This window comes from Sus scrofa, chromosome 16 (assembly GCF_054392235.1).
Source record: "Sus scrofa isolate SSC_HxYL_T2T_F1_AM1 chromosome 16, Sscrofa_HxYL_maternal_Yorkshire_Landrace_v2.0, whole genome shotgun sequence".
Classification (NCBI taxonomy): domain Eukaryota; kingdom Metazoa; phylum Chordata; class Mammalia; order Artiodactyla; family Suidae; genus Sus; species Sus scrofa.
In genome coordinates, this window is record NC_139398.1 from 76,435,200 (window position 1) to 76,455,423 (window position 20,224).

Below are 20,224 nucleotides of genomic sequence, written 5' to 3' on the forward strand. Positions count from 1 at the left end.
AGAGAGATCTCATCTTTCTGGGTGCAGATTTTTAATAATAATAATCTCTTCTTTGGGGCACTGCACCTCACATCTCTCCTGGCCTATGCATGGTATCCAGGAGCCTATTTCAGCATCTCCAGAGAGCAAACTTCTGCCTTCTTCCCAGGGTTGGGAAAGAATAGTGGCCTGGCTAAAACCACACTTAGTTGCCTGTACATCTTTGTTTTCTGTCCCCTAAAATTTTGTTGACCTGTATCACTAGGTGCCCACTTGTCTCAGTTTTATTATCATGAGTTTTCTTCTTTTTTTAAAATGCCTTATGAATGTTTTTCATGTGATTTGAACATCAGTTCTTTAAAGGCTAATATTAATACTTTGTGGGAGTTGCTGTCGTAGCTCAACAAATCTGAATAGGATCCATGAGGACACAGATTCGATCCCTGACCTCACTCAGTGGGTTAAGGATCCAGTCTTGCCGTGAGCTGTGGTGTAGGTCTTAGATGCGGCTTGGATCCCATGTTGCTGTGGCTCTGGCATAGGCTTGTGGCTACAGCTCTGTTTGGACCCCTAGCCTGGGAACCTCCATATGCCTTGGGTGTGGCCCTTAAAAAAAATAATAATAATACTTTGTGGGATAAAATACCACATGTGTTACAGCGTAGTAGATTGTTAATAAATGTTCAGCTTTGTATATAAATGATCTTCCATTTTTGTATTCTTCTAACAATATAGATAGAACACAAAAATATTGTTTTGCTTTTCATTGGCAAGAAGGAAGAAAATGACTGATTTATAAATTAATTTGGAAGATAGCATGTTTAAGAATTTCTGAGAAATTCTGAGAGGAGCAATTAAAGGAGACTTGTCCAGTCAGAGAAATGGAGTAGTGTGGTACTGTCATCAGAGTAGATCACTAAAAAAATAGCAAGTATGACACAAATACATACAAAAGATTTTGGAGAATACTAAAGTGGCATTTCAAAAAGAACTGGATGAGGAGTTCCTGTTGTGGTGCAGTGGAAGCAAATCCAACTAGTATTCATGAGGATGTGGGTTTGGTCACTGGCCTTGCTCAGTGGGTTAGGGATCCGCCATTGCTGTGAGCTGTGGTGTAGGTCACAGATGAGGCTCGGATCCCATGTTGTTGTGACTGGGGCATAGGCTGGCAGCTATAGCTCCGATTTGACTCCTATCCTGGGAACTTCCGTATTTCACAGGTGCAGTTCTAAAAAGCAAAAAAAGGAAAAGAAAAAAGAGAGAGAGAAAGTACTGGATGATTCCAATAGCTAGTTTTGAGACAACTGACTCCATATCTGGAGAAGCAAACTTAGATCTTTATTTTTTATCATATTCTAAGACAATTTCCAAGTATATTAATTATTAAACAAAGAATACTAAAAAATTTAGGTGATAACTTGTGTAATCTTGAGTTGGGGGAGTAGTGTAATTAACCATGGCAGTGAAAGTAGGAAACAGTTAAGGAAAAGCTTGATAGGCTTGACTTTTTATAATAAAAATTTCCCTACTATAAGGGAAAAAAGTTATTAAAATATTCCAGTGACACATTGGGAAAATACAGGCACATGGCAAAGGAGATTCATATCTTGATCAAACAACACAAGGCTACAGATCCCAGCATAAGAATGAGCAAAGGATGTGAACAAGCATTTCACCAAATCATTGCAAAAGCTTTTATAGATTTATTGGTAATGTTAATTCCTTGTCCTTCCCTTTCTTAAATTATTTTTACTGCTGGCAAGTCAGTGGGAAAATGGGGACCCTGTACACTGGGTGTTTTTTTTCTGAGGGCAATTGACAGTGTGTGTCAGAAGCCATAAAAAATGTTTCGTCTGGCTCAGTAATCCCTTTCAGAAACTTAGACTAAGAAAATATTAGGAAATGTGCTCCAAGTAGTTTATACAAGGATGTCATAAATTTACAAGCTTTTTTTTTTATAGGCATGAATTTTTTAAAAAGTCTTTTTAGGTTTGCAACATGGAAGTTCCCAGGCTAGGGGTCGAATTAGAGCTATAGTGGCCGGCCTATGCCACAGCCACAGAGTGGAATCCAAGCCTCGTCTTCGACCTACACCACAGCTTATGGCAACACTGGATCATTGACTCACTGCGTGGGGCCAGAGATTGAACCTGCTTCCTCATGGATACTAGTTGGGTTTGTTACCACTGAGCCACAATGGGAACTCCTAATTATGAAATATTTGAAGATAACTAAATCTAATATTATGTCATTATATGTTCAGTAATTACCCCCAAACCCAAGTATATATATTTACTATAGAGATGTATGCATAATATGTATTAAATGAAAAAAGCTGGTTGTATGTACACTATAATCCCCTTTGTCTAAAACATTTGTGTATGTTCACATGTGTAGAATAAATCTGAAAAAGTAACAAATCATGTGAATGCCTTTTATTGAGCACTAACTAGGTTTCAGATGCAGTGCTAAGGCTTTACATTCAGTACTTTATTTAATGAACCGAAGACATTGACAGAGCTACCTTTGGGTAACACGATTATAGGAGATGGAGATTTTTTTCTTTTTTTATTTCTCTGTATTCCTAACTTTTTTATAATCATATATGATTAATCCTCTGTGAGAAGAATTTGTTGTTTAAACGTTTTAGTTCTAACTTTCATTATTGAGTCATTTGGAAAGGCTTGTGTGAGCCTGTGAAAGTAATTAAAGATCGAAAATTTCAGAATAAATCTCATTATAGAATGATCTTGGACAGCTTTATCTCTTGGATTTTATACTTTCCACCTCTAGACCAGAACATTTCAATATTGAGGGCCTTTGTAAAAGGAGCTAAATATATTTGGTAGTAAATGAATTGTTAAAAATAGTTAAAATACTGAAAATACATTTAAAAAAACTTTCTGCATATCATATATACCATCTGGAATGTAATAAAGACAATAGATCTTTGTGCTGTTATTTTCAAGTCGATCCCAAGGAATTTGTGCTCAGAAGTCACAGAACATATGAGTATGTAATTATGGTCAGATGAAGTTAAAACTTTAAAATATTATCCAAGGGATGCTAATTAGACATCTTCAAAAGCTGTGTCATCATCCTTACTGACAGTGTTTTTGTTTTTGATTTTGTGGATATCAAATCTCAAAATTAAATGCATTTTCCTCCCCATTTTAGGTCAGTTGGTGGTGTGTACTTTATGCTCCTGTGTCATGAAAACAAAGCAGATTTGGCTTTTTTCAGCTCACATGCTTCCTCTGCTAGCACGCCTCTGCCTTGTTCCTCTGGAAACAATTGTTATCATCAACAAATTTGCTATGATTTTTACTGGATTGGAAGTTCTCTATTTTCTTGGGTCTAACCTTCTAGTACCTTATAACCTTGCCAAGTCTGCATACAGAGAGTTGGTTCAGGTAAGACAATGTAGATAAAATTCCACATAGAGCATGTTAAAGATTTAGTTCTCTTATAATTTACACTCATGGTCACATTAACATTAAGTTTGACCGCTTCAGAATAGCAACTATTTTGGACCCAATTAAGCATCTGAGACTCTTTATTAAGTTCTCTTGAGAAGCAGTAGAGTGAAGTGTGTTCCTCTCTGGAAGCCGACTGAGTTTTCACTCTGGTGCTGCTGCTTACTAGCTATGTAACCTGGGGTTAGTCCCTTAAGTTCATGTATCTGTAAAATATAACTAATAATAACATTGTACTTAACACATAGGCTAATAGTAAGGCTTGAATGAATTCAGTGCCAGGCAGATAATGTTCAGTGGTAACTTAACAAAGACAAGAATAATGTAGAATTGAATACCTAGACGTCAAAGCCAGTTTTTTTCCCTGATGATAATCCTACTCTGATTACAGTTTCTTCCTTACATTTGTTTGATTTATTTGAACTGAGAAGTTAAATAGTTCTGGGCTATGGTCTGACAGATTTTGTTTAGATATGATACTTGAACTGATTTTGCCAACAGAATGTCCTTCTGTTTATCCAGCTTTTTTTAAGTCTTTGTTCTTAGGTTACTCTCAGACACAAACAGTAGGTGTTCAGGACATAAATAATTCTATTTGATTTAATCAGTAAGTTTCAGTGTATAAAATAGATCTTAAAACTGGCATGGGTATGAAGAGAGTATTAAAATGGGCATTCTCTTCTGCCTCTATACTGTGCATATGACCTTAAGGTACAGGAAGCTTTCAGATTGGTCAAACTGATAGTACTAAGTGAAGGGTTCCTTGTTGCTATTGTTGTGGCCTCAGGGGCAGATTTTCCAGAAAAATTTCCCTAAGCTCTTGGCCTCAGCCTGATTCTACTGATTTCATCATCTTACATAACAATTAACTTGGGCAACTTTCCTGAAAGTACATCTTCCAGGGAAGATGAAGTTATTTTCATTCTTTATTGAAAGTGGTTCTTCAGGGGGAAGGGTTGTTTTATTCAGATTCAGAATGACAAATTTATGTATTTTTTATCTGAATTCAGTCTTACAGAGCTACCCTTATTTGTAAGAAGCAGTAGATACTCAGTAAATATTTCTTGGATACTGTTTATTTAATCACCTTAAGGACAAAACCTCCATTTTTCAATGAAATGTTTACTTTTTTGGTTGCTGTGAGATTCATGTATCACTAGGATTGTAGTTGAAAATAAAATACAGGTTATGAAATTCATGACCTGGAAAGAATGGATAGGCAAGAAATGGAAAATATCAGGTTTTTTAGTGGTCTGTTCCTTTAATGGAAAGGAGGAAAAGTACTGCTCAATGATCAGTTTGCTGATAATAACTTTGCAGCTAACTGGACAATTCTCCTTTTCTTTCAGTGTTTTTTAGTTGAGGAAAAATAGGGGTTAGTCTCGACTCCATTTTAGAAAAAATATTTGATTTACAGATGAAAAAAATGTAAATTTAGAATAACCTGCAGGTCAGTGTATTTAAACTTGATACTTCTGGATCTTTATTACCCAGAAGTAGATATTAATTAGAAACCCAAACAAGTTGCAATTTGATGTATTTTAATTTAAGGTCTTTAGAGTTACTGAAACATTCTGATATTATCTCGAGAGTTCCAGGAGGACTGGTTGGCTTCTTAGGTTAACATTTGTAACCTACCTGGCAGTACCCTGTTGTGTTACTAGCCTCTGGTCCCTGGCTTAGTAACTCTAGAAACTTGGTTACATCTGTACTCTTAGGATTAATCAGATTGTAAGAATTAATTCCTCCTAATCAGTCTCATAAGAGATTGTTTTATAAGCTAGACAGAGAATCTATTGACTTACAGAAGCTTAGTGTACTTTTTTATTTGTGTCTTTTTTGCTAGTGTTAATATACTTGACAGACCAGGTCATTTGACAAATGTTTGATAAATACGCAGTAAGAGCAAGGGGAATTGATTTATCTGGGGGAAAGGACTTGCCAACTGTCTTTGCTCCACAATAGAGTAGACTTCTCAAATGATTGATTATTCTGTCTTCCATCAAACCATTTCTCATGTGTGACATTCCTGAACATACCCTGGCAAATTCTTTTACATTTCCCTTTGTCCTAGCACCTCAGGCAGTAGTGCCTTGTTCATGCCAGTCCTGATCATTTTGATTAGACATGAGTAAGTTTACCAAGCCTCCTCAAACTGCCTTTACATAGTTTTACTCTGAATGTGACTATTTTAGTGTTATCCTTGCCCTGTTAGGGCAGTTCACTGTTGCCATTTGATGAGTGTGTCAATTGTTAATAATAATGCAAAACCAGTGTAAAAAACACCATGGTTTTTTTACTCCAGTGGTGTAAAAAACACTACGATATTTCCTAAGAGCTAACTTCTGAGGAATTTAGCTGAAACAATCCTGCAAAAAAAGAAAAGCTATTTAGTTTTTCTCTTTAAGTACTTTAGAGTAAAACTCTTTTGTGTTTAAAAGTGTATATGGTAGTGATACAAGATGTTTTCCTATCTTATTTTCTTCCTCAGGTAGTGGAGGTATATGGCCTTCTAGCCTTGGGAATGTCCCTGTGGAATCAACTGGTAGTCCCTGTACTGTTCATGGTTTTCTGGCTCGTCTTATTTGCTCTTCAGATTTACTCCTATTTCAGTACTCGAGATCAGCCCGCATCACGAGAGAGGCTTCTTTTCCTTTTCCTGACAAGGTACTTACTAAGCGTGTATGATACAGAATGTAACCTTAGGAAGAGAAAACTTTGATCTAGGCATAGTAAGTTTTACAAATTAACTTTTGTCAGTTGTGTTAGAGTGCTACATATTTAATTAAGATAGGATTTTCATTCATAGGTCTGGCAATTCAGGGAGGTACTAATATAGTAATGGTGGTATATTTGGCTGCACTGTGGACCAAAGTGCAGCAAATGATTTGTGGAAAGGCACGTAGCAAATTGTAAAAATGTTTTTTCAGTTTCAAGTTAAATTATTAGAAAAGGAAAATACATTACTAAAAATAACTCACTTTTTTTGAGTATTTAATATGTGCCAGCCGCACTAGTGAACACTTCTTCATACTTAATTTTATAGCAACCCTGTGAGAAAGGTACCATTTTAGAGCAGAGGAAACTGTACCAAAAGTAACTTGCCTCGGGGGACAGTGCTAGAAGCAGGAGTGCAGCCTCAAACCCCATCTGAGTCCAAACCCTGTGACTTAGCTATACGCTTTTACTCTGTCCTGTTATTTGTCATGTTTTGCTTCAGTATTGAGATAGAGTCAAATAATGGTAAAATGGGTATATCACAGTATTTTATAGTTTAACCTAAATGAATTCTAAGACTTGATTTTTAAGGTAAATGATTTTTTAAAAATATCTTAAGGCATCAAGAGTTCTTTTTCCCCCTCAGTCTTTGTTGTGAGCTTATGCTAGACATTTGCCATTTTTCCATTCCAGGCTTGAATCTCAAGCCCTCAGAATCTAGCAGATGGGTATACATCTTCATTCCCTTGCTCATTGTCACTTTAAAAGGCAAGAAAGAAACTCCTGGAAAGTACATATAGGTGAATAAAAGTTTTGAGTTTTAGTTTCTCAGCCATCCAAAATGATGCAGTACTGTGTGCCAAATGGTGTAGGGAGTGAGAAACTTAAGACAAATTTACACTCCTTTAAGGAGCATGTTACTTGTTAAGAGTGAAAACATTACAAAGTAAATAAAAATGTCATGGGGTGATACCTGTTTTAAAAAAATAATTAAACTTATTGGAACTGAGTCAGATTTTGTACTTTTTAAGACTTAAAGTAGCTTCTATAAATGTGCAATAAATTGATATCAGGTACATTTTAATGGGTAATTCATATTTAAGTTTCACTGTTTTTATGTAAATATTATGGAGATATTTATACAGAAGTTTGAAATAATCCAAAAAGTAACTGAATTTAAAGAGAAAAAGAGCCACACAGTTCTGTGGTTAGGATAACCTAAGGATGGGACTGAGGTTGGTCGTGTTTTAAACCATATTATTATCCATAATGAAGCACAATCAAAAATGAAGTATAGTGTCATAAGGTTAACAAATTAAGCTGTGAATGAATTTGGACTTACAAAGTAGGAAAGTAATTCTGAGGTTTTAGGTAACGCCTAGGTATCTTGTCAAAATGATTTTCTTCTCTATTCTTTTACCATAGGTAGGATAGATTCCCCCTTCTCAGTATAAGAATGTTTTAATTTGGTGCCCAATAGAGAAGTTCCCATATGGTTCTTTAATTAGTTTATATCTCTCTAAGCATTATTATTTGTCCCTGATGCTCCTGTATGCCAGGTTATATTTGTGTGCTGCTTTGCCAAAGAACAACTTACAAAAACAGGAGGATTGCAAGTTTACCAGGATACCCTGACAAAAACAAACCAACATAGATAGCACTGCAAACAAACTGAAAAAGAAAAAGGGTTTTTTTTTGCAGCCAGGAAATTGAAAGTAAAGGCAATAAAATGTCACATTGAAGAGAGAAGAGAAGAAAAGTTTTATAAATTCCCCACCCTCTTTCACTTCCCCAAAGCTAGGTTGAAACCTTTTGTTTTCTTTAGTGTGCTCTTTGGAAAAACAGCACCACATTCTTTTTTAAAGTAAGAGAAAAAGAATGTGTTCCTCTTGAAAATGTAATTAAATCATTGAGTATAAAAGATTAAATATATACAAAAGAATAGAGAAATTGTGTGGGTGTTCAGTAAAATTTCAGACTTTTCCAGTGGGAATGAAGTAAAATTTTTACTATTATTTTTAGCCATGATTCTCATATTTTAAAATTATTGGACAATTTGTTAAAGCATGTTACATAATAATTTCCCTGAGAAAAAGAGCAAACATTTCAAGCATTTCAAAAATTAGATTTGTAAGAATGCCAAAAAATTATTTATTCTTTAGCTGCTAACTGCTGTGATTGGTAACTATTTTGGCTCCTAATTGAAAGCCACACATTTTTTTCTTTAATGCACATTGGCCCACTTAAAATTAAATATTTTGACATAAAAAGTAACTTGTAAGCAGCTGTGTAGGAAGGATAACCATGTAGCAGAGGCATGGAGGCATGGAGCCACAGAGCGAAGGACAGGCACTGATCTGCCTGAGTGAGTTCTTCATCCATACACATGACATTCTTCACTAAAATTTTAAAACTTAAGATGTTGTGCTTTGAACATATTTTATTAGTTGCTGTGTAAATGCTAAATCCAAATTATGCATACATAATATTACATATATTTGAAAAGTGCTTGTTAATTATTCTCTAACATGTTCAATGAGAGTGTCGAATATATTTCTATAAAATATGAAAGTATTTCCAGACTTTAGTCTAAGTCCAGTTTTCCTTATTAAACATTGATATTAAAGTTATTTTTAAATGGTTCTGGACTGTATTCTTGGACATGCTTTCAGAATAACCCAGAAAAAATGCATTTACACTTAAAATTTAAAGCACCAGTGGTATGGGAGACACTGTTGTAACAAGCAGAGTTACAGGCTGCAGAATCAGCACAGCTTTTGCCCACAGCAATTTGGTTAGAGGAGGAGTTTTGACAAGCGACCACATTGGCAATACAGTCCGAGCAATTTGAATAGCCAGAGCCTTTCCTGGGGCACAGTGGGCAAATGTACAAGTTTCTTTTAAATAGTATCAGTTTGAACAATATTTAAAGACCTTAGAGTTTTACTACATTTGAAGATGATAGATAAATAAAAAGGGCATTGTTTCAGATTTGGTGCTATGTACTGAATATTTTCCAGAGAGATAGAACAATGAGGTTAGGGTAATAATAAGATTAGATTTAAATTATTACAGAGTGATTAGGTAATTTCATCCCAAATTTTGGGTGTTTTCATTGAGGAACAGATCAAGCTTGGTGGTTATTTAAAGGCCAAAGATGTTTTTATTCCAAATAAACAGTATTTATCTGTCAACATCCGCCCTCCCCCCCCCCCTTTTTTTTTCTAGTATTGCTGAATGCTGCAGCACTCCTTACTCACTTTTGGGTTTGGTCTTCACGGTTTCTTTTGTTGCCTTGGGTGTTTTGACACTCTGCAAGTTTTACTTGCAGGGTTATCGAGCTTTCATGAATGATCCTGCCATGAATCGGTAAGTTCTTTACTTTGAATAGCTCTAGATATTTATATCTTAGATACCTTGAAGAAGTAATGATGAATTTCTTTGTTGATGCATTTCCTTCCTTCCTTCCTTTGTCTTTTTAGGGCCGCACCTATGGAATATAGAGGTTCCCAGGCTAGGGGCTAAATTGGAGCTGTAGCCGCTGGCCTGTGCCACAGCCACAGCAATGCTGGATCCGTGCCACATCTGCAACCTTTACCACAGCTCATAGCAATGCCTCATCCTTGACCCACTTAGTGAGGTTAGGGATCGAACCTGTATGCTTATGGATTCTAGTTGGATTCTTGACCCACTGAACCACAAAAGGAACTCCTGTTGATGAATTTTAGAGGAAAATGGAATTTGGGGACCTTTTTTTTGGAATGGTTGTGATATTTGAATTAAACTACCATAAAAAACAATTTCTGTATGTAAAATATGTATTTTTCTTGTATGTACTTAACAGTGCGTATTAGACACTTTCCTTTCCTAGATATATGTAATTTTTGATAACTTGCATTTTCCCATTTGAAGTTTAAGTATTACACTGTTAAAATCAGATTTCTATATTTGATACTTTCTTGAAGTTTTTTTTTTTTTTTTTTTTTTTTTTAGTTTGAACATGATTTTGATACTGATGGAAGGTTCAAAGAACACATTAATGAGGATGTAATATAGTAATCCATTTGTTATTAAATCACTAAGCTCAAGTATTAGGAAACTATTTCTAGAACTTGTCATGTTCTGTTACCTTAATTAACCTAGGGGTTTAATAGTTTCATTTAGATAAGTTTATAAAAACTTTAAAGTATTTAAATCTTTATGCAATATCAGAATTAGTAAATGCTGAGTACCTTGTAAGTTAAAGGGATTTTTTATTTTGTTGTATATTAGGTTTTTAATGACAAGAAAGAAAAAAACCTGTGTTCTATAATAGTTTTCCTGCCAGTGAGAAATACCACCTTTATAATGGGAAAAGGGGGTGGGGGCAAGAAAGAATAATTCATGTTTAAGTTCACAAAATTCTACTATTTAAAAAGCACCAAATAGAAGGTGATAGCTTTCTCCCTCTACTTCCCATTTCCTCTCCCCAAAGGTAACAGCTCTGGATGGTTGTGTGTGTGTGTGTGTGTGTGTGTGTGTGTGTGTGTGTGTGTGCGCGCGCGCATGCGTGCGTGCGTGCGCTTTTTAGGGCTGGACCCACAGCATATGGAGGTTCCCAGGCTAGGGGTCTAATCAGAGCTATGGCTGCCAGCGTAGGCCACAGACCCAGCCACGCCAGATCCAAGCCGCATCTGCGACCTATACCACAGCTCGCGGCAACTCTGGATCCCTAACCCACTGAGCGAGGCCAGAGATTGAACCCACAACCTCATATCAGATTTGTTTCTGCTGTGCCACAATGGGAACTCCCTAGACGGTTATTTTTAAAAGTAATGTTCTTTCTTTAAAAAAAATTATTGTTGATTTACAATGTTGTGCCAACTTCTGCTGTACAATTTAAAAAGTTCTTATAGGAAAAGGTATATATATTTGTTTCCACATGCTATATGCATTGTTTTACACCTTATTTTTTCACGTAATATGGTTTGGATAGGTTTTTAAAAATTTTTTTTTGGTTGTGTTGTTTATGTCAACATATGCAGATACATCTCATTCTTTTTGATGAAGACGTAGTATTGCAAAAACAGATGTGTCCCTTTGGAGTTGTTTTCCTTTTTAAAAATACTACTACTGTGGGTATCTTTGTTCGTGTCTTTTCAAAGCCTTAATTAGGAAAGTTTTAAACCAACAAAGTTGAGAGAATAGTAAAATGAACCCTCATATTACCTGGCACCCACCTCTAGTAATAGGTCAGTCTTGTGTGTGTCCCCATCAACTCCACCTTCCTTGTCATCTCGTCCATGACACGCTAGCTGCATTTGTTTGGAAGAAATCCTAGATACATTACTTTGCCTATAAATCTTCTGGCAGAAAACCGTAATTACAATAGAGCATTCATTTCTAATACAGTAATTCCTTGACATCAAATACCCAATTTGGTATTCAAATTTTCCTAGTTACCTATCTGAATTTTTTAAATCATTTTGTTGATTCAACCCAGTAAGGCTCATATTGCAAATGATTGGTATGCCTCTTAAAGTCTCTCTCAGTGCTTAGGTTCATGCTAGCTCTGTATTATCTCTCTTTCATTTTATTTGTTGAACATGTCAGATTGTCCTGCTTAGTTTTTTAAGTCTGGGATATACTGAATGTATCCCCTTGGTAGCTTAACATGTTCCATTATTCACTGTGTTTCTCATATAATACTTATATCTTAAAAATCTGTATCTTAACTTTTGTAGTACATCTATAGGGTAAATTACCAGTAAGATTTTTGAATTGAAGTGTATGTGTATATTTTAAATTTATTATCAGATTTTTCTCCAGAAACTCTTTTATCTGTTTATATATCAGCAGTGGTCTGCCCATAATTTTTGCATTCCTTGTCAGTGCTTGGGTCATCAATTTTGAAATATTTGCTTATTTGTGGATTTGAAAACTGTACCTATACTTGCTCATTTCTCATTTATTTGCAAGATTCTTTGTAATTCAAATCAGTAGGATAAAAAGGTCTTAGGACTTTGGATATATTTTCCATATGGAAATTGAGTTTCCAAAGAAGTATTTATATCTCTGGTTTTTATGGTCTTCTTAGATCTTTCCTACTCCACGTTTATAAATATGTTTACCTATGGTTCTTTCTTTAATAATCGAGATATAGCTCATGATGTAAATATGTGTATTCATTGGATATCTAAGAATGGTAAAGTTATCTGACTTATTATTATTAGCAAAGCTTGGTTAGAGCACTTTTATTTATTTATCTTAGAAGTTGCTTTTTTTTCTCCTCATTGTACGGTAAAATATAATAGCAATTATGTTTTGTCCATGTAGTGATATGTTATGATTGTATATTGTTATATTGACATTATAAATTAATATTCTGATCAGGTTTTCTGTTTAAGTTAGGTAACAAATATGTAACAATAGTATAAGCTGTTGGATTTTTTTCTCTCAGAAGTAAGTGTGATTCTGATTGTTTTTTTTTCTGAAAATGTATACTTTTTTAGGGGCATGACAGAAGGAGTTACGCTGTTGATCCTGGCAGTGCAAACTGGTCTGATAGAACTGCAGGTTGTTCACCGGGCATTCCTGCTCAGTATCATCCTTTTCATTGTTGTAGCTTCTATCCTACAGTCAATGTTAGAGATTGCAGATCCCATTGTTTTGGCGCTGGGAGCATCCAGAGACAAGTAAGAAACTTCACAGAATTTTTGCCATATTCTTTACATGAGTTTGTTGTTTGAAGATTTAGATATTGTTTAGAGACAGAAGATGGATGAATAGTTGGTATTAGCTTATTAACAAGTTTATATTTTTATTTTTGTTATGTGTTTGACTTTTCTGGGTTTTTTTTTTTAATCCCTCAACATTCCTATAGTTAAAAGTCACATTAGGAGTTCTCTTGTGGCAGCCATGGTTAAGGATCTAGCATCATCACTGCAGCAGCTTGAGGTTGCTGCTGTGGCACAGGTTTGATCCCTGGCCTGGGAACTTCCTCATGTCACAGCAGGCATGGCCAAAAAAATAAATAAATAAAATAAAAAATCACACTAAAGGCCAAGTAATTACAAATCAGGTTTTTCTTCTCAAAGAATTATAATACTTTTCTATATTTATCTAGTTTTAAAGATGTAGAACATAAAATTGAGCCCAGTAAATATAGCAGATAATATATAATTTTATTCTGTGTAATGCTAAAGGGGAAAAACTATTGAGAGAGATGTAAGTGAAGCAGAGAAAAATAAAAGCTGTCAGGCAATTATAAAGACAGGCATCTGTGGAAGAACTGTTTGATCTGCTGGCTTTTTACATTTAACTAAGGTTAGAGTAGGGGTAACTTGACACCTTATGGGACCAGCTGAATTCTTGTTCATTTCATATTACAGAAATTTTCTTAGGGAATAAAAGTCAAATTATTATTTAGCTCTTTAAGGTTCTGTTTTGGCTATGGTAGCTTAGACAAGGATATTCTGTAAGGAATTGCTTAAAACTCAGTGCCACTATTTTTTTTTCCAGCATTCTTGTGTATACCCTGATCATTGATGTTTGAGGTATTTCATTTAATTGCTTCTTTGGTAGCGCTTTGTAAGTAAGGAAGCAGACAGTCTTGAGGGAGATAGAATTTTGACAAAAGATTTTAGGAACATTCCAAATTAGGAGTTCCCGTTGTGGCTCAGAGAGTTACAAACCCGATTAGTATCCATGAGGTGGGTTCAATCCCTGGCCTTGCTCAGTGGGTTAAGGATCTGGCATTGCCGCAAGTTGCAGTGTAGGGCACAAGTGCAGGTTGGATCTGGTGGTGTTGTGGCTGTGGCGTAGGTTGACAGCACAGCTCCAATTTGACCCCTAACCTGGGAATTTCCATGTGCTGCATGTGTCGCCCTAAAAAGCAAAATGAATGAATGAATGATGAATGAATGAATCAGTAAATAAACAAATAAATAAAAATAATACAAAAAACTATTCCAAATTATCTTTGTAGTTATAGTTGATCAGATTTATCTTTCTATCCCCATATCCCAGATTGCCAAACATTCTGAAAAATTCTCAAATGGTAGAATGGTTGAAAGGTGAATTTAATTTAAATAAGCTCAATGCTCTTGGATATATTTCAGATAATTTTGATCGTTTCAGTTATTTGCAATTTGGTTTTCTCAGTAGAAGCATTTAAGATGTTGACTTCAATGGACTCAGTTAAATAGTCACTTAAATTGGGTTTTGACCTAAGTACAATTGCTAATTTGTCATCACTGGCAGTATCCTTTAGCATTATTAATTATACTAATTAAAAGGCTAATATAATACTGTGGAAGGTTTAGAAAAGAGAAAAAAAAAAAAAAACCCTCATAATTCCGTTGCCATAAGAACGAGTAAATTCAGTTCTAGTTCCTTCCATGATGCTGTACTAGCAGCATTACTGGCTTTTTCCGTCAAAATCAAATGCAGAGGAAATTTAGAGGGAAACTAGCAAGACTGCGAAGCCCTTGTGGGTGTGGAGTGGTTATTTTGGATTGGTGTCACTGTTAGTACCTGTGTCTATAGCAGCATCAGCCTGAGGCAAGAGAGCTCTTGGCTGTGAAAGGATAAGATACTGTCAGGGTTCTGTTCTTCTCTCTCTCCATTGCCTACAATAATAAGAAAACACGATCAGTAGTAAAAGAGCAGTACTTTTTAAACACATGAAATGGAAAAGTTGTGAGAAAAATATAACTTACTAGAGCTGATTCAGTAATTAAAAAGCTTGGATAGTTCTGTAACTGTTAAAGAAATGGAAACAAATGAGAAACATCCTGACCAGAGTGGCCATTATAGGCACGTCTGCCAGACTTTGAAGGAGTGGCTGTCCCTGTTTTAAACAAACACTTCCAGACAATGGAAAGAATGCCCCTGAGCTCATTCTGTGAAGCCAGTGTATATCCATATTGAAATCAGATAGACAATTTGAGAAAGATAAATTAAAATTCATTTCGCTCACAGTAGGAGATATGAGGTTTTTGTAATGATTGGCTCAAGTATAGACAACTTGACCAAACGGGAGCAGAGCCCCCAACCAGTCCATGTACGTGTGGAACTTTGGTGTGGGACAGAAGTGGCATGTCAGGTGAGTGGGCACAGGTGGTACTCTGCTCTAACGTAGCTAGAAAATAATGGTTTTTGTTTGAAAAAGAATGGAATTGAATTCCTGTCACAGCCGTAAACAAAAGAATCAGTTTTAGAATGGTAGAGACTTAAATGTCAATAAAAAATTATATCTCTACATAGAGTAGTATATTTTAGACCTTCAAATAGGAAACATTTTCTTACACTGATAGAGCTGGGTGTGAAGGACTGAAACCAAGAATGACTATGATTATGAAAGAAAAGAGCAATAAATTTAACTATTAAAACTAATAACATTACCTAAAAATAATTTCAGTTAAAAACTGGTATTCACACTTGCATAATAATTAGTATCAAAAATATATAAACAACTCAAATCGGCAAGAGAAATGGATAAAATACATGATCAGGCTTTTTAGTGAAAGAGGAAACAGTGAATGTGAAGAAAAGTTCATCTTCTTTAGTGGTCCGATAGTGGTCAGAGAAGTGTGAATCAAGACCACAGTGAGACAGTGTTTGAAACTTACGGAGTAGCAATGAATAAGTAATAGGGAAGAAGAAAGGGAGAGAGGGGAAGGAAAGTCAGCTGATACCTGGGGCAGAAGAAAGTATAGGTCCCAGCATGCTGGTGGGAGTGTAAATTGGTGTGATCACTTTGGAAAACAGTTTGGCATTACCTCCTCCTACATATATGCCCGAGACCTTCTGGTACCTGTTCAGGAGGGACATTTAGAAGAATGTTCACAGCACAATTTGTAATAGCCAAAGCCTGGGAACAATTCAGATGCCAATCAGACAGGAAAGAGGGTGAATAAATGTTACAGTAGCCACAGTGGAATGTTAAAAAGTGACACGTTAAATATTATGAATGATTCATAGCAATGTAAAGCAAAAAAATAAATCTAAAAAGAAGACATATAGAATGTTATTTTTATGTTAAAACAGAAATATATGCTTTAGGAATACATATATATGTATATGTGTATATATATATATATACATATATATATATATAGATAGATAGATAGATTAAATAAAACCATAGAAAGGGAAGCAAGCAAGGAGTAAAGAGCACAGGATACGTGAAGTGGTTTCATTGGGTGGAAGGAGGCAGGACCCGGAATAGGCAGGCCTGCCACATGGTTAGAGTGGGTTATTGTCCAGTCCCTTGCTTTTGTACGGGCAGATGGAGTCATGAATGCATGTTACATTTCAGGTATTGAAAATAGCTAATTGGATACTAGCTAATAAAAAGAGGGCTATGCACAGACCACTAAAAGATGGCATTTTGAATCGAGGATTGTGGTGAATTCAATTGTGTGTACTGGGGATTAAAAAAGGAAATGAAAAATATCTTAATTCTCAATTAGAAAAATTGAAAGGTAATATTGAAACACTACTTGTCTCTGTCTTTAAAAAAAAATGATTATCAGGGAGAAATCCACATGTGTCTTTGATCTGACTACAGGTAATTTACAGTATTTAACTTAAAAAGATCTCAGGTAGTTTGAGCCATGGATCTAATTGTAACTTTTATTTGTAAATTTTATTACAGTTGTTAAAAGGGATTTTACAGCTCTAGCCTACTATATTCAGATTACATAGCAGATTTTCAAAAGACTAACTTTTACCCCAATGGGTTGGGATAGATTAGAACAATTTTTTTATTGTTTAATAGTACTTAACCTATTAATGAAACAAGATTCCAGTATCATTTTCTGATTTTCTTTTTATGTTTAATTTTAAATTAGATTTTTATTGAACTTTAACTGCCTAAATAAGGATTTATACATACTTATATATTTGTATATAAAATGAGTAGGTATAAGTTTAAAACTTTTGGCATAATGTTGTATTTACTTTTTGTGTACATGTATAAATATGTTTGTATATATGTAGAAATATATACCTCCATTATTTCAATGGATCATAGCTAACTTGATTTTGAAAAATTTATTGGAAGTTTTAAGGCAAATTGCCTTATTTATAAATACTGTTAAAGCAGTTCCTTTCTGCCTACCTTTCTTTAAAAAAATAAAAGTATTTATGTTTGGAATGTTACAGCAGAGCTACTGTGGCAGGTTTTATGTTTTTCCCTTAACTTAGGATAAGAAAAATGTTTGACAAGAGAAGATGGAAGATGCTTTCCAAATTTTAACCATTTTACTTTCTTTTCAGAATTGCTAATTGTAGACAGTCCCACAGAATATAGCGTTTAACTTTGTGTGGGTATTTTTCCTCCCACTTGTACTGTGATAGAGTTGAAAGTAGAAAGGATGATTTATGCTACTCTTCTGTCTCCCTGAGATAGTTTGCGTGGATTTCAGAACATATTGCAGATGCTGATGTTTTCTTAAAACAGCTTAATTTTGTTGTAACCATGGACTTCTAACTATTTTGGTTGAAAGTCACATTTCTTCCTAATGTTTTTAAATATTCTGTGTTTGTTTTAATAGGAAATCATTAAAAAATTTGTCTCAATATGCAGTTTATGTAGATTGTAATTGAGTTTTATTTTTAAGAGAAGGGATAGCTGTTTGGCTTGTGCTGATTTCTTTCTAGATTTGTGATCCTTATGTTGAAGAAAAATTACTCCAACTTTGGCTTTTATTTACTCAGGAAATGGCATATCTAGCATCTTTTTTTTTAATCCCTTATGTGGGTATTAAGTCATTCCATCATCTGTTGACTTACAAATTGGGTATATAAAGTAAATAATAAACTTGCAGGGGGTATATTTAAAGGATGATCTGTTGGTATATTACAGTGTACAAAGAAGTAAACAAAAGATTATGTTTCTTCTTTTGCCATAATGGGGGCCTCCTCCTATGTGTTCCACTATTAACAACAAGGAAGGTTCAAGGGGAATCTTAAGTCAGGAAATCTCTTGACTTGTTGTGTGTCTTCAAAGCATAAAGTTATGCATGTAACTATTCACTTGTGTAATAACTGTGATTAACTTTTGTCCTACCTGCATCATAAGGCTTTGCACTTGGGTGGATAGATGGATAGGTAAGAATAGTTAGTAACAATTGGAAACTAATTAGAAAACTATCAAGCAGAAATAAATTTTCAAGTTTTATTTGACACTTAATTTCAGACAAGCCATTGTGCTTAGGAGCTGGAGTTACTGTCCTTTTCTCAAGAAGTTTAAATTTGGGTGGTAAGAACTTTGTGTGTGTGTGTACATATATAGAAATAATTTTATTTAGATAATAAGTATAAAAGTATAAGTAAGAATGTTTAGATATAATATATAAAATATGTATATATAAATATTTATATATTGAAACAATGCTTCAGTTCATTGTATGATTGTTTGGTATATAGGTGTTAAGGATTCTGAGCAGGTAGGTGATTCCTTGTGAAAGTTTTACATTACCTGTTTGAACATATTTCTTTAGCTTGAGCTAGTCTAAAGAATTTAGCAAAAGAAAGAGTGGGATGGACGTATTTCTGGTGGGATGTTTAAGAGTGCTTTCTGTTAGACAACCATCTTTGCTTATAGTGGGGTGACAGATGTTGACAAGTTTAGACTGAAAAATTGGGAGTAGAGGGCCTCAATTGCCAGGCTAGGAAGTTCAGGAGATGTACTAACAGTATTGTGCTAGTAGAGCTTTGGAATGACTCATCTGTCTAGGATCAGGGGCTGGGAAGGAGGGAGATCAGCTAGTTAGTAGGTCTTAGAGCCCTCTTGTTCATAGTTTTCCATACATCCTCAGCAAAGGGGAGGGGCGATACCCCTGTTCATTGGAGAGCCTTTCCTATTAGAAACACTGCACTCATGACTGCAGAGATTTTCATCAAGGGTGGTGCAAGTGAGGAGAGGATGCCATGATTTAAGACAGAAAATTTCAGATTAAAATGTTAGGGTTTAATGCTACACAAACCTGAAAATTTTTTTTTAATTTAATTTTTTTTTTTTTTTTTTTTTTTGGCTTTTTAGGGCCGCACCCATGGCATATGGAGGTTCCCAGGCTAGGGGTCTAATCAGAGTTGTAGCTGCCGACCTAAGCCAGAGCCATAGCAATGCAGGATCGGAGCTGCGTCTGCAACCTACACCACAGCTTACAGCAACACCAGATTCCACTGAGTGAGGGCAGGAATTGAACCCGCAAGCTCATTGTTCCTAGTCAGGTTCCTTAACCACTGCACCACGATGGGAACTGCACAAGCCTGAAATCTTGAAATTGCTAGGAATGGGAATGGGATTAAAAGTAAACTATTGAAAAGAAAAACAGAATTGATGGTACTTGTCAAAAGACTGAGTGTGGAGGCTAAGAGAAGAGAAATGAGTCAGGTGCTTTGAAATACCAAGCCTTTGACGTGACTTGCCCTGAAATCTGCACTGTGACTGGCGTGGAGAAGGGCGTGCAGAAAATGTGAAATTGAAGCATGGTGCAAGACCTGTTAGTTGTGCTACTTAGTGACAGGCACGTTAAAAGAATTCTTTTCTTTCCCTAGGAGTTTATGGAAACACTTCCGTGCTGTGAGCCTTTGTTTATTTTTACTGGTATTCCCTGCTTACATGGCTTATATGATTTGCCAGTTTTTCCACATGGATTTTTGGCTTCTTATCATTATTTCTAGCAGCATTCTCACCTCTCTACAGGTAAGATTAATTGTCATTATATAATAACTGTAATAACTGATTTTCTTATTTTTCTTTCCAGAAAAGGAATTAAACTTTTTTAAGATTAATGATTATAAGTGGCCTATTTAGGAGTTCCTGTCATGGCGCAGTGGAAACAAATCTTTTTTTTTTGTCTTTTTGCCTTCTCTAGGATTCATTAACCACTGAGCCACGATGGGAACTCCCTGCAGTGGGAACAAATCTGATTAGGAACCATGAGGTTTCGGGTTCGATCCTGGCCTCGCTCAGTGGGTTAAGGATCTGGTGTTGCTGTGGGTTGTGATGTAGGTCGCAGAGGTGGCTCGGATCCCAAGTTGCTGTGGCTGTGGCTTAG

General features: G+C 35.3%; 1 protein-coding gene across 6 annotated transcripts in view; it reads left to right on the top strand.

Moving 5' to 3' along the window:
• RNF145 (ring finger protein 145) overlaps positions 1-20,224 on the top strand; it is a 62,968-nt gene that overhangs the window by 36,660 nt on the left and 6,084 nt on the right. For 5 of the 6 annotated variants that reach the window (XM_085001874.1, XM_085001873.1, XM_085001876.1 and 2 more), the window contains 5 exons: positions 3,157-3,392; positions 5,947-6,122; positions 9,402-9,542; positions 12,665-12,847; positions 19,722-19,869. In XM_085001874.1, the coding sequence (XP_084858000.1) occupies positions 3,157-3,392; positions 5,947-6,122; positions 9,402-9,542; positions 12,665-12,847; positions 19,722-19,869 (884 nt within the window). Of the gene's footprint in view, positions 1-3,156; positions 3,393-5,946; positions 6,123-9,401; positions 10,319-10,779; positions 12,848-19,721; positions 19,870-20,224 lie in introns of those variants that run through there. The other variant, XM_085001877.1, reaches the window with a different exon arrangement.